Consider the following 15805-nt stretch of genomic DNA (forward strand, 5'->3'; position numbering starts at 1 on the left):
ACAGCAGCAAATTACATTAGTTTAAATTGGCATCATGGCTGGTGCAGATGTCATAGGCCAAAGGGACTGTTCCTGTATTGTATGATACATGATAGTAACATGCTTTAACAGAGCATAGACACCAATTGGTGAAAAGGTCAGATGGATGACAGATGAAGCATAATGATACATTTCAATAGGAAGAATAAAAGGGAGCGAAGATGAACTAAATGTTACTTGATCAATGTAGCAGATAGATCTATATATGATTGCTTTTTCAAATAAAAAGGTAAGAGGAGTGCTATAATATAATTGGTTTGTTGATGGTATAAAAAATAATTTCTTCAAATACAAGGTTTTAAGATATTTTTAGTTAACATTTTAGACAATTTGCAGTTACTAAACTCGTGATTTTTTTCAAAACCACTTTAAAGTTTAGTTGCAATTAATAAAATTTTTCCATATTTCAGATGTGATACAGAAGCCACAAGAAGGTCCTGGAGAGATGGGGAAGCCTGTAATAATCTCCAAGGAAAATCAAGAAAAGATGAAGGAGATGTTTAAAATCAATCAGTTCAATTTGATGGCCAGTGATATGATAGCACTCAACAGAACTTTACCTGATGTTAGGTTAGATGGGTAAGTATTCCTTTCTAAACAATTCTTCTTTATTTTGGTGCAGATCCTAAATTAAATGAAATTTCTACCCACAAATACGTATAAATCAAAAATGTGCTAACATCTTCTTGTCCCTGACCCCGTGAGCTAACTGGCATGTTAAATCTTCATCCTTTCATTTTGAGCAGAAGCAAGAAGTAGCTGCCTTCATCCAATAAGAAGAAAGATTTTTTTCTTTTGTTCACATGCTGTATGTACATATTATTGTCCATCTTCAATTGGTTTAAAGTGTTGGAGAGCTATCATCTTACAGCACTGAAATTGTCGTGATGATGCTTTTGAAGTTGCTATACCATTTTCAGAGGGAGGTTAAGAGTCAACCAGATTGCTTTTCCTTGAAGACTAGATAAAGACAGTAGGCTTTATTTAAAAGATTAGTGAACCAAAGTGGGTCTTTAGAACAGACCAGTAGTTTCTTCAGTTGTTACTTTTCAGTTATATTTATCCATATTCCCATTCACTCATCTCTAAAATCAGTTATAATTCGCATAACTCTGGTTAGATCAGTTTTGGTCACTCATTATAGGAATGGTGTGGAGGCTTTGGAGAGGGTGCAAAGGAGATTTACCAGGATTAGAGTGAATGTCTTATAAGGAAAGGCTGAGTAAGCTAGGGCATTTTTCTTTGGAGCGAAGGAGGATGAGAGGCAATTTGTTAGAAGTGTATAAGATGGTAAGAGGCACAAATAAAGTGGACAGCCAGTGCCTTTTTTTTTCCTGTTGGTAATGGCTAACACTAGAAGAAGTATTTTTAAAGTGATTAGAGGAAAGTACAGGAGGGATGTCAGCGATAGTTTTTTCTTTCAACCAGCATGGAGTGCATTGCTGTAGGCAGATACATTAAGGATATTGAAGGGACACTTAGGTGCCTGATGGGGAGAAAAAAATGGAGGGCTATGTGGGAAGGAGGGGTTAGGTTGCTCTTGGAGAAGGTTTAAAGGTTGGCATAGTGTTGTGGGCTGTACTATTCTATGTTTAAAAACCATTAATTATGATACTCTTTTCATTTGCAACTCCTGCCTCCACTTTGTCAAAGTGGGTGTCTCCACTGATTTCCAACATTGCAGATTTTCTTTTGCTCCTTATTTTACCACATTTTTTTAAACCACTAGTGAAGTTTGTGGGCTACTAGAGCTACTCAGCAAGTCAAATCCCTTTCCTTTCTGCACACTAATCCTAATGTTAAATTTATCTATGGGCTAGCTTTCACTATTTTCAAAGTACCTTAAGATCTGCAGATTCACTCACTGGTCTTCTGATTAGTGACAATATTCCCTATTCTCCTTTTCTCCGGTACACTTCATTAGTTACCTCACTTTTCCCTAACCTCTTGTACCATCCCACCTCCCCTTCATTATTTTTCTTAAATCCTCTCTCCCTCTGCTCTTTTCTGCCCTGTCCATCTTTTGTTTCAATTCATTTATTCTCTAATCTTAATTTGTTAGCTCCTGATTTTCCTTGTCCATTACCAGAGATTACCTCTAGTATATGCTGGACTGCTTTTTGACACACAGCTTTTTATTCTATAAATTTTTGATTTGACTTGAGTCTAAAACTTGTTAAAAATTTCTGTTACATTTCAAAAACTAGAAAATATAGATGAGAATGAGGACAGAGATAACGTTTTCTATTTGTCATCTTGTGCATGCAATCAGAATCCAACATAAGTGAAGATTCATTCAAAGTAAGACTTTGTTATTGGAAAATTAATTCATAAGCTGTAGTATGTAAAATTAATTTGATATGCCAAGAAGTGCGTGCAGGATCCATATGTTATACCAGCATTTTCCTAAAATTTCCTTTTAAAAAAATTACTCAGAGTTTTCTAAAAGGCGCCCTTTGTGAATTAGTGTGCCATTCTGGCACATTTCTCTTCCATTGCATATAAGAGTTATGGTGAGGGCTGGTGAAATGTGAATAATGCACTGTAGAGAGGGTTATGAGTGAATAAATGCTGCTTGATAGTGCATTCTGCAATACTTACTGTAATTCTGTTCATGACTGAAAGTACACATATAAATTGTAGGACTGAATGTACTGCTATAGTTGTACTCTAGATCAGAGTGCTGTACCGTTCTGGTCTATGACTGTATGACAGTCATTCCGACTCTCATGAATGTATGTATGAGCTAAAGCGAATTTGGTCTTAGCTTGTATTATTTCTTGTTTTTTTAAAATACAGTGCAGTATAGGCACTTCTGGTCCTTCAAGCTGCACTGCCAGCAACCCACTGATTTAATCCAAGCCTAATTAAGGAACAATTTACAATGACCAATTAATCTATTAACTGCTATGTCTTTGAACTGTGGGCAGAAACCAGAGCACCCGGATGAAATCCAGTTTTTCACAGGAAGGACATGCAAACTCTTTACAGATGATGTTGGAATTGAACTCCAAACTCCGACGCCCTGGCCTGTAATAGCATTGCACTAACAGCTATGCTACAGTGTTCTGTTGCTCCTTTCACTGACTGCAGTGGACCCAGTCTGTCATTGGGCCTATCAAACCCTTCTTGATAATGAATATTGAATTCACTTAGGCAATTGTTGAGATATATTATGATTAACTGAAGTTTTGGTGAGAGCCAAATGCCAAGTGTTTTTGTAGCAAGTCTTTAAACTGGCTCTTCACTTTTTTTCAGTAACTCCTTTAGAAATTAAACTGGTTACAATGGCATGACTTGCTAGTCTGCTTTGGTGAGCAGACCGAAGGAAAAGGCCAAAGCTGAGGCCATTTGTATGAGAAACACAATTGATGTTTCTACTTTTGCAAAAAATTTTTGTACAAAATTTGGAAGTACTTGGAAGAAGTACTATCCATTTCCACATGGACAGAAGTACTGCCAAGAAAAGAAATTCAGGAATAAGAACGATGCAGTAAGTTTGAAATAACTGAAAATTTAAATTTAGTTTAAACTGGTTAATATCAGATTATAATCCAGTCAAAATATTTAGAGGTTTTATTGTGTGAAGTCTGAGGACAACCTGGGTACATATTTGGCATGCATTTTTGGTACACAATATTTTGATCCAGTGTTATTTCAAATGTCAGAAGACTAATGACGTAATTAATACTAAGTATAAAGAAACACGTTTTACAATTTAAACATTTCTTACTAGGGGCTTTGTTATCCTGAATGGTTTCAGTTAGCAGAAAATGTAGAACATTATTTCCCAAAAACTGATGTTCTTTCTATTTTAGATGTGTATAAGATGATGAGAGGCATTGCTTGTGTGGATAGAAGGAGGCTTTTTCCCAGGGCTGAAATGGCTAGCACAAGAGGGCACAGTTTTAAGGTGCTTGGAAGTAGGTACAAAGGTAATGTCAGAGGTTAAGTTTTTTTATGCAGAGAGTGGTGAGTGCTTGGAATGGGCTGTGGGCGATGATGTTGGAGACAGATATAGGGTCTTTTAAGAGTCTCCTGGACAGGTTTTTGGAACTCAGAAATATAGAGGACTATGGGTAACCCTAGGTAATTTCTAAGGTAAGGACATGTTCGGCACAGCTTTGTGGGTGGAAGGGCCTGTATTGTGCTGTAGGTTTCCTGTTTCTATTTTCACAACATATCTTTTTGGTATATATTTTGCAATATTTAACTGAATTTGAATTAAACTAGATTGATGTGCTACCATTTTAATAGGCTCTTGCAAAACCTGGTAAGTTGATTTTGATGAACACACTTTGAAAGGTTAGGAGTTCCTTTCAACAACCTTGCTTCCTACCATTCCTGACATTTTGCTTGGGGCCAGATACAAAATGCATCCGGACCCTTTCTTTAGTGAGGTGCTGTACAGCCTCAATGTAATGTCCAGTAATAAAGTGGAGAGATATTGTACATGACAATTTTTTTTATTGAATTTTCAAATAGGTTACAGAAAGAAAAAGGTACTCTCTCTCTCCAGCACATCTTCCCTGCAGTCATGTAGAGGCACTTTACCTGTGTGATATCCATTAGAAACAGCTAATTTCTATGTGTAAAGTGAATTGGATGAAGATCAGCTTCTATGATGGAACCTTAGAAAGAGGTTAATGTAGTTTGTTAATTAATACCAGGTTCTAAACAAGAGCAGAGCCATTGCTAATAGCTGTCAAATAAATCAGAAAAGAGACTCAAGAAAAGAAAAAAAAAGGCAGGACTAATTCAATCCAGGCAGTATGGTTGCACAGGACAAGCAATGGATGCATTGAGACAACAAAAATCTCAGAAGTTCACTCCAAAGCAGCTGAAAATGACAAAAGCAGAATCATTCCCAACAAATGTTGTTTGCTGATGGGGCTGGCGTCTGGAACTTGCAGTTGTAATTATATAGGATCAAAAGTTGCTGAACTTGTCTTTGAATCTAGAAGGCTATAAAATAACTAATCAAAACCTGCTGAGCTGATCCTTAATTTTATTTTTCTCTTTAGAACTGTGCAGAGCATGAAGCTGAGTGAGAATGGTCTGGTGAATTAGAATTATGAGTAACCAGAGGCTTTTTTTTGGAAGACTGAACAGCCCTAGTTGATGGAAAGGAAATGTAAGAGTAGATATTGCAATTGTTCCATTTACATGGAAAAGTACAGTCATTTCAGAAGGGATGTTATGATTGCTTAATTGACTCAATTGCAAAAGGACTTAAGATTGAAATTGGGGTATTGGAAATAGAAAAATTTAATGAAGAAACTGATGGGGTGAAAGTCTTATGACAAACAAAACCATGCTTCAGGAAAGACATATGTGGAACACTAAGAGCTATATATTGAACATTGACTTCTCTAACTTCTGTTAATGCCCCTCCTCCCCTTCTTACCCCATCCCTGACATATTTAGTTGTTTGCCTGTTCTCCATCTCCCTCCGGTGCTCCCCCCACCCCTTCTTTCTCCTGAGGCTTCCCATCCCATGATCCTTTCCCTTCTCCAGCTCTGTATCACTTTCGCCAATCACCTTTCCAGCTCTTAGCTTCATCCCACCCCCTCCGGTCTTCTCCTCTCATTTTGCATTTCCCCCTCCCCCCACTACTTTAAAATCTCTTACTATCTTTCCTTTCAGTTAGTCCTGACGAAGGGTCTCGGCCCGAAACGTCAACAGCGCTTCTCCTTATAGATGCTGCCTGGCCTGCTGTGTTCCACCAGCATTTTGTGTGTGTTGTTGTTTGAATTTCCAGCTTCTGCAGATTTCCTCGTGTTTGAGCTGTATATCCTTGTCAGTTAAGGTTGAGATGAGTTTCCTATTGATGTTGAAGAGCATATAGTGAAGGTGTTATTGTCAGGAAAGATGTAATGACTTTGAGAAGCTGAGAGGAAGGAACTGTTGGGATATAGACCATTCCTAGTTTGATGCATTATTTATAAAAGTGGGTGCTGCATTGAGTCATACACACAAGAACATTTTATTTTGCCATTTTATTCTTCACACATTTCTGTCAACTCATTTCATGTTTTGTAGCTCAGCCAGTTTGTGCTGTTGTCCATTGTTATGGGGTCATTATTTAAGGTACTTGAATAGAGCTCAATAATATGGAATCATCAGTGCCAATTGTGCTCTCACCTTGGATATTTTGCCAATAAGTGAATAATCATATTCACTTGTGAGTCCTGATGAAGGGTCTTGGATTAAAACAACAACTGTTTACTCTTTTCCTTGGATGCTGCCTGACCTGCTGAGTTCCTCCAGCATGTTATGTGTGTTACTTTGAATTTCCAGCATTTGCAGATTTTCTTGTGTTTGTGAATCATTATATTTGTTTCTGTAAGTTTCTTCGTAGGGACAGAAATGACATCTTGTATAGCAGTCATTTTTTAAAACTTCAGTCCACCTTTTTGGTTTGAAATATCTTCTACTGGTGTACATTGTCTAATCGGTCTCTCTTAACACGGTGTGCGTTGTCTTCTTGCTTGGTGTAGGTTTTGTATACTTAAGCAATAGAAGAACAGAAGGTATTTATATCCATGTAGGAATTGAATTTCTAACGTTGTATAGAAATATAGAAAACATACAGCACAATACAGGCCCTTCAGCCCACAAAGCTGTGCCATATCTGGTCATTTTGTTTGAGATGATGAGGCTTATTTAAAAGCTAAACTTATGTTATGGAACAACAAGAACTTTACAAACCATTGCTGAAGAATTCCTGTGAATGAACATCTTTGATAAAGAAAGCTGGAAATGATTGGGAATTTTGTAAAAGAAACTGAAAACAGTTTAGAGGCATTTTCTGTTGAGATTTCACTGTGTTGCATTAAATATAATGTATGTAGAATCTGCTTTTGTAATCAAAAATCTTTTGTGGATATGTCTATTTTCATTTCAGGGAAACTAATGATTAAACCTGTTCAATGAAGCAACTTAAACAGCAAAGCAATCCTGCTTTGCTCCATCCTAAGTAATGAAACAATGACCCCTCCAATGCAGAGAGACTTCCTATTTATTAAATAAAAAGCTTCAATTGGGCCATAAACAGCATTTACCTGTTTGAATGGATATAAAGTTTCTGTGAAAGGAGTGAGTTTGCCAATATTTTATTGATATTACTTCCTCAACTGGAAGTACAAAGTAAGAATAATGGAAGTCAACAGTACTCATCATTAGAGTAAATGGGTTAGCAATACAGAAGTAATCTGTTGATTGTAAAGAGCTTTTGAGTATCCAGAGCATATGGATAACTATATAAATACAAGATTTATTTTTCAATGTTATTTTTATTGCTGGTTTTAAGGAAAATTAGAAATGCAGACTAATGTATTCTTATAATTCTCTTCTGTTAACTGGAACTTCTTGCTTACAAGCTTCCATGCCTGTAGCTAAATAATGGTCACTTTTAAATTTTACCATGTAAATCACCTGTTGTTATCAACAGATGATTTTAGAAGAATGATTCACGTGAAAGCATTTGGGAAAATTGTCCTACCTAATGCACGCAATAGAAGGGTCGACTTCAATTTCAACTGCACCTGCTAGGTGGAAAGGCTTTGTATAATTTTTGTATGAGAGCAGGATATCAGTTATGGTTTACCAAAGACCACTCTGACCTTGAAGTTGGGAATTATGGTCTCTTCCTACACTAGAGGATTGAGCTTAAAAGTGTAGGCTGACAGTCTAGTGCTGTACTGAGGGAATGATGTATTGTCAGAAGTTACCACAGGTAGATTTGGATAAATAATGATCATATTAAATAGCACAATACATTTGAGGGGTGAGTAACCTCATCCTGCTTCAAATGTGTTTCTTGTGTATCATCCAAGGCCCTTTCTACTGACAGATTGACTTGGAAGATCCTGTATCAAAGAAGAGCAGAGGACTTAATACCTGTGCAGTAGCCAATATATTAGCCATCAACCTACAAACTTTAATTGCTGCATTTGCTACATAAGAATTACTACACATCAAATTACTTCCTAGGCTGCATCCTTGGATTATGAAAAATGCCCCATCATGATTTTAGGTACATCAGTTATTAGTTGGAGCACTCTTTATGCAATTCAGTCAAGAAAGATTTACTGTTCATAAAATGAATGCTGGAAGAATATGATACTTCGATATGTGTATTCAAAACAGATGTTTGAACATACTGATTTTTATAAGTTTTGACATAGAAATAGTTACTTAAACTAATTCAAGTTATACTAAAGTAATATTCAGTTTGAGTCTCTTTATAATGTATTGGGGATAATTAAATGCTTATTTCTTGAGAGTGTATTCTATTTGACAACAACTTTAATTTGTATTTTTTCACTGTGTGACCATATTACTGTTTTGGTAACTGGGGGAGGATCATGGTTTCATTAATCTCATGCAATTTAATATTATTAATTGCTAGGAAAAGGTGGATCTCAACATGACTAAAATAGACATTGTATGCTGATCTACCTTTTATCAATATTAATTTGGAAGAACAAGTCTGAAATGTTACAACATAAAATACGTTCAGTGCTTTTTCTGTTCAGTAACAGAAAGATGAAAATTGATTTTAACTGGAGTAGAAAGTGTTTTGACCATTTTTAGGCCATGTTGCATTATGCTTGAAACTTAGCCAAGTATATTGAGTTGCAGTATGTGTATGTGCCAATATCAGTTTTTGATGTTGGACATGCACCTGATGATGGAAATTCACATGCAGCACCATTTCAAGAATTGCCAGTCAAAATTAGCTGATATTGATTCAAATACTGAATTGTTGGGCTACTTTCTATAACATTGCTCTCTCTCTCTACTGTCCACTTAAAGACCATTCCCATGGAAAGTTCAGTCTTCTGTAATCCACTGTAGAATTTTTTGGAGGGTGATGACACATTCTGAGAACAGTCCCTAGTGATCACAGAGATTTTCTACTGTCATGCAGTTGCTTAATACTCTAGTAAATTAAACTCTCTCTTTTTAGTGAAGAAGAAGAAGAGGCTAATCAAGTGGGTGGACTTAACAGCATACTAGTTTCCTGAATACCCAGACAGTGATGCACTGCATTTGGCTGATATTTTAGTCTCTCCCTCAGAGCCCAGCAATCTTTGTGAACCAAAAGAGCTTTTACTCCCTCAGTGTTGAGCAATAGCTGAGAATAAAAGAAATCCTCTCAGTCAGCATCAGATGTCTTAGAGGCTTGCATGAGACAATATGACATAGGAAAAGAATTAGGTTATTTGGCCCATAGAGTCTGCTCTGCCATTCTAATATGGTTGTCTTTTTTTTCTTCTTTCAACCCCATTTTCCTTCCTTCGCCAAAGATATCCTTCCTTTGATATCCTTACTAATCAATATGCTATGAACCGCTGCTTTAAATATAACCAACGACTTGGCCTCTACAGCCATCTACAGCAATGAATTCCACAGATTGTCTGCCCTCTGACTAAAGAAATTCCTCCTCATCTTTATTCTAAAGAGATATCCTTCTATTCTAAGGCTGTCCCCTCTAATCCTGGACTGTCCCACTATTGGAAACATCCTTTACACCTCCACATTCTCTAGATATTTCAGTATCTACAAGTTTCAATTAGATCCTCCTCCTCATTCTTCTAAATTCCAGTGAGTATGAGATCAGAGTCATTAAATGCTCCTCATACCGTAACCTTTTTTTCCATTCTTGAGATTATTCTTGTGAACCTCTGGACCTTGTCCAATGCCAGCATATCCTTTCTTCATTATGGGACCAAAAACTGTTCACAATACCCCAAATGCGGCCTTACCGGTGCTTTATAAAGCCTCAGCATTAAATCTTTGCTTTTATATTCTAATCCTCGAAATGAATGCTAACATCACATTTGCCTTCCTTACCACAGGCTGAACCTGGAAATTAACCTTTAGGGAATGCTACACAAGCACTCCACTCCCAAGTCTCTTTGCATCTTTGATTTCTGAATTCACTCCACATTTTGAAAACAGTCTATGCCTTTATTCCTTTTCCCAAAGTGTATAACCATACACATCCCTACACTGTATCCCATCTGCCACTTACACATGCATTTTCTTAATCCAACCAATCCCTTTTGCAGACTTCCTACTTCCTCAACATTGCCTGCCCCTCCACCAACCTTGTATTACCTGCAAATTTGGCCATAAAGCCATCAATCCTGTCAAATAGGTCTTTTATATGTAATGTGGAAAGTTGCAGACCCAACACTGACCCTGTGGAACACCCCTAGTCACCAGCAGCCAGCTAGTAAAGGCCCCCTTTATTCCCACTCTTTCCCTCCTGTCAGTTAGCTAATCTTCTATCTATTCTAATATCTTTCCTGTAATACCATAGCTGTTATCTTGCATAGCAGCATCTTGCCAAAAGCCTTCTGAAAATCCAAGTAAACAACATCCACTGACTCTCCTTTGTCCAGCCTGCCTGTTATTTCCTCAAATAATTCCAATAGAATTTGTCAGGCAAGATTTCCCTTTGATGAAACCATGCTGACTTTGACCTGTTTAATCACGTGCCTCCAAGTATCCTGAAACCTTGTCCTTAATAATGGACTCCAACATCTTGCCAACCACTGAAGTCAAGCTGTCTTATATTTCCCTGATTTTTGCTTCCCTACCACCTGAAGAGTGGAGTGACATTAGCAGTTTTTGAGTTCTGAGGGAATCCACTTATCCAAATATCATTTGGGTCTGCTACTGCCTCAGTGGCTGGGTTTTGGTGAGTAAGAGCTATTACTTCCTTCCCTGGCTTCTGAACTATGTACATGCTTCATCAGCAGCTTAGTCACTGCCTTGAAAGTAGTCATGTTGTAGTCTGGTAAAAAAAATTACTTGAATGACTCTAAACTGAGATTCTCCACTTGTAGTCCAGGGCTACATTTGTACAATGTCTGTCTTCTTAGTTTGTCATTATTTCCTGTATTCTGAATGGAGAACTTAACTCTTCTCTGAATGACCATACCAAGAGGAGGAACTCTAGGAATAAAGGTGTGCTTCAAGAGTAAAAAGATAACAAACAGAATCTGGCATAACTAGTGTCAGTGTACTAGGAACTTGTAATACGCTGTAAAACTGAGGTCATGATATTGCAGCCATATGTTCTTATTTGGCAAGGTAACATGAACATTATTCTCTTCACCTACAGTAAACCTAACACACTATCCAAAAGAAACCTTCAGTGTTGTTAGACGACATATGGTTTGAGGCATCACACGTGACTGCAAATAATGCCAGAGAGATTTCATTCATGGATTTTCACTGCATTATTATTCTTTTTTGGTACTTTCTAACTTGGCTAGCAAATCTCCTGGCTTTGGGTGTTTCCTGATTCACCGAAAGCTGGAAAAATACTAAAAGTCAAGGTATTTGATTCAATAAAATAAAGTGCAATGTAAAATTTAGCAGAAAGCTGTGTAGGTAGGTCAGTGAAGAACCTTCACTCAGCTTTTATGGATTAAATAAAATCAGTGATCAAGGTAGATGATATAGCGGTCATAGAATTAAATTGAGTTCTCTGTAAGTAAGTTGACATCTATAAAACGATCAATGTACCCAGACTAGTTTTACTTAACACTATTGATATGATGAGGTAGATGGAAAAATGAATATTTTTTCTATGCCAGAGAACTTTTAGTTATTAAGAATGTAGGTAATCCATAGTCAGGAAATGATTGCAAGTCTTTGTCTACAGTAATTGTACCTTGCAAAACCATGTTCTATTGTTGTTTCACTATGTTGTTTTAAAACCTGATTGTCTTGAGGTAGAGTGCACAATAAAAATTATGTTCTGCAAAAGTGTAATGGATGTTTGTGTAATGAGCATTTTTCCTACAGGCAGAAGACATTATAATTCTTTAATCTTTATTGGTCTTTTATATCTGTCTTCGGTTCATCTCAAAAATTTGTAACAAAATCATCAATACTTTCTGTGCACCTGATGATGAACTTGCATTTTTTGTTATATAAAACTCTGCAATTCATCTTTTATCAAAAACTAATATCTGTAGCAAAGGTTGTGCGGAAGATGAAATGTATTTTTAAAAATCACTTTATGCACATTATCCTGTAATGTTTCTGGTTTTTTTTAGGTGTAAAACCAAAGTATATCCTGATGACCTGCCAAAAACCAGTGTGGTGATAGTTTTCCACAATGAAGCGTGGAGTACTTTGTTACGCACTGTGCACAGCGTGATAATAAGGTCGCCAAGGCATTTATTAGAGGAGATTATCCTGGTAGATGACGCCAGTGAAAGAGGTAAGATAACATTTCAAGTTTAAGGGAAATGGCTGTCAGCAATTCCTAAAAAGAAATGTTAAGGATAAAAGTTAGAAAAGGAAATGGTCAAACACTATGTTCCCAGAACAGAGATTGCAATGAAATTTAAATGAAAGCAGACAGTTAAAACAGAATGTCCTTGAATGGATTAAATTTCATTTGTATTTCAACAGGGAAATAAAACCAATATGGTCAAGGCTACACAAGTGTGTATATTTTAATATGATGAATAATTTTGCAGATTTTTCAGAACCATATTTTGGAAACATCCAATTATTAGAAGCAATTAGTGAAGTCATACATCTTTCTCTTAAATTACTTCTATGTTGCATTGTATCAAGTACCATTTTCAGATACTGGACTTAATGTTCTAAAATGCAATCTCATTGTGACAGGCAGTGAAGCTAAATTCAGTAATGTGACTACATGTGAACTGACCTGCAAAAAGAAATTAACAACAAAAACAGTTGAATTGCCATGCCCTGCTAGGCCTATATCTGACTCCAGTCTGACAGAGTATTTTACTGACTTATGAAGTAATCCATTAAATCACTTTGTTATAACCAATAAAGACCTAGCATAAATCTATTGGAGAATCATTTTTCATTAATTTCCTTTTATAATCCAACTATAATTGAGCTTTTGATATGGTTTAAAATGTCATTGCTTTTAAACTCATGGGACTAGAGCACAGAAATAAGAGGCATGGTTACCTCTGGAGAAAATGGAGTCTCATTTTTTTAAAATAGAGAGTTCATTTTTTTTCAAAAATGTGGTTCTCAATTAGAATTATTGATCTCCACATATTGCAAAATAGCACCAGTGATATAGAGGGGAAACAGACTCTTAAAAGTCCTGCAACAATGTGCAAAACATACTGCATCTATTTTTGCCTCAAACATTGATTTCGTCCTCTGGGTATTTCTGTTAGGAAATTCATGCCAATATAAGAAGTAGAAGCAGGAGGTAGATCCTTGTGTCTGCTTGGTCATAAATTAGAAACATGGCTCATCTATTATCTAAATAGCACTTTTTGCATGAATTCCATATCTTTTGATTCCCTATCTCTTTTATTTAACATATTCAAACAAAGATTCATTATTCTCTGTGTTAAGAAATTTCTTATCTCTGTCCTGAATGGCTAGCCTCTTTGTTTTAACTCTCGGTTCTAGACATCCCAACCAAAGAAAGTGTTAATTCCATCCTGAAGCCCTCTGTAAACTTTGTATATTTCAATGAGATATAATCATATTCTTCTGAACTTATGAGTGGAAGTATTTTAGAGGGAGAGTTATGGTTTGGTTGTCATTCTTCATGTGCAAGTTATTTGCTTTCCCATGTGTGTCTAATGCCTCTTTGTGCTGTAGTATCTTTTATTACCTCCAGCGGATGGATGTTAATCTCATTGATCTGGCAAGCAGTAAAAGGACACTAGGTACCTAACTGTTTCCTGTACCTGTGTGGGTTATGCAAAGAAGAACATTTCATTCTCTCCAGCTTATCCCATGTATTTTTAGAACATTTACACAGACCATTAATTTCAGTAATTAGCAGTTTGATTTATAATAGGGTCGAGACAGCAGCATTATGGCAGGAGAAAGCATATCTTCTGTCAGCAGTCTGTCATGAGAATTTACAAAGCTTTGTGCATCATGGCTGGTTTGAAAGTGTCAACATAAAAAAAATTAAATTAAAAATAGAGAACGTTTATCATGATGTTTGAAATCCCTTGAACATTCCTTGTAGGAAAGCATGGGTGGTCAATAGGTAGATAGGCCTAGATTTTTTGTGAATTACTATTCAATGTTCATTCAGAAATCTGATGGCATAGGGGGAAAATATCTTCTTAATCATTGAGTGTATACCATCAGGCTCTTGTACCTCCTCCCTGTTGGTAACAGTAAGAAGAGGGCATTCCTGGATGATGGGGGTCCTTAATAATGGATGCATTTTTGAGGCATTGCTCCTTGAAGATGGCCTGGATGCTGGGGAGGCTAGAGCCCAAGAAAGAGCTGAATGAATTCACAATTTACTGCAGCTTATTTTGATCCTGTGCAGTGCCCCCTCCCAAACAGATGGTGATGCAGCCAGTTAGAATGCTCTCCTTAGTACAACTGCCGGTGTCTTTGGTGACAAATCAAATTTCCTCAATTGCTAATAAAATATAGCTGCTATCATGCCTGCCTTGTAACTCCATCAATCGGCTGGGACCAGGAAATCGCCTGAATTGAATGTTTCAGCAATACTGGTGGTCTGGATTGATTTTTTTGGAGCACAGGAGGCAGAGGGAAGGCTTGATAGGGGTGTAGAAATTATAAATGACGTAACCGGAGTAGGCAGTGGAAAACCTTTTTCCCCTTTACAGAGGTTATGTAAGTCTGTAAGGTATAGTTTTAAGGTGAGAGGTATGAGATTCATGGGGGATCTGAGTAAAATTATTTTCACCAAAAGAGTGATTGCAATCTAAAGCACATTCCTTGAATAGACGGTAGAAGCAAGTACTCTCACATTATGAAGGAAGCAAATTAATAGGCACTTAAATTGCCAAGGCATAGTAGGCCTTGGATTAAGTGCTGGTAAATAGACCTGAACATGATAGTTAATGTATGGCAGAGTAGATCAAACGGCTTGTTGCTGTACTGCATGACTCTTGTGACACTATGGTTTGATAAGTCTTTGGGATTAGTAGTTACATTTGGTATAACTAATTTCAAAATGTAATTGAGGATATTGATAACTAAATAGTGAAATAAAACTCAGACATCATGGGGGGAAATATTTCATTTTGACTTGCCTACTAATGTTTTACTCTTGCTCTTCTGTAGCAAGGGTGATTGTTATATTTTTTCAAGTTGTTAGGTTTGTAAACTGGGAGGTAGAGGACTACATCTGATTATATTTATGAAGTTGGAAGTATTAAGTGATCAAATAAATTAATATATGTAAATATACTATAGATAAAATATTCACTCATCATGTTGGGCTGGGTGGTGGTTTGTGGAACTGCCTCCCTCCACCTACTGCTGCTTAGTGCATCATTGACTTTCACAAGTGAGATCAGATGCTAGTGCATCTGACCTCCCACTTTGCATCTGGATTCACCATATGGCTGCTCAGCTTTATGGCAGCCACCACTACTGAATAAGCAGCAGTTTCATTTATTGGAATGGGTTCTGAAATTTAGTTGTTTTTTCATTTTTATTTCATTTTTTATGTGTTTAGTTAATTTACAGTGTTGTGTATTTAACTAAAGTTATTGTGTTTTTTTTTCCTCTCTTAATCCACTTTAACTGCTTTTTAAAAAAACTGAATTCAAAGTAGTTCTAGGGCTACTGGCCAGTGCTGAGTTGTTCTTGTCAATGTGTGTGGCCTCCTCCACTTAGTAGAACGTTATGTAGTGGAGGCATCCATCATAACCATTTGCAATGTTGCATTCTGCTGGGTAATGCTGTCATGGAAAGTGTAGTCAAAATGTGAGGGGCTGGTCGCTAAAT

General features: G+C 36.7%; 1 protein-coding gene across 3 annotated transcripts in view; it reads left to right on the forward strand.

Moving 5' to 3' along the window:
* Nucleotides 1-15805, forward strand: part of galnt1 (UDP-N-acetyl-alpha-D-galactosamine:polypeptide N-acetylgalactosaminyltransferase 1) — a 145855-nt gene that overhangs the window by 50143 nt on the left and 79907 nt on the right. For all 3 annotated transcript variants that reach the window (XM_059972486.1, XM_059972485.1, XM_059972483.1), the window contains 2 exons: nucleotides 450-618; nucleotides 12124-12290. In XM_059972486.1, the coding sequence (XP_059828469.1) occupies nucleotides 450-618; nucleotides 12124-12290 (336 nt within the window). The remainder of the gene's footprint in view (nucleotides 1-449; nucleotides 619-12123; nucleotides 12291-15805) is intronic.

This window comes from Hypanus sabinus, chromosome 6, assembly GCF_030144855.1.
Source record: "Hypanus sabinus isolate sHypSab1 chromosome 6, sHypSab1.hap1, whole genome shotgun sequence".
NCBI lineage: Eukaryota > Metazoa > Chordata > Chondrichthyes > Myliobatiformes > Dasyatidae > Hypanus > Hypanus sabinus.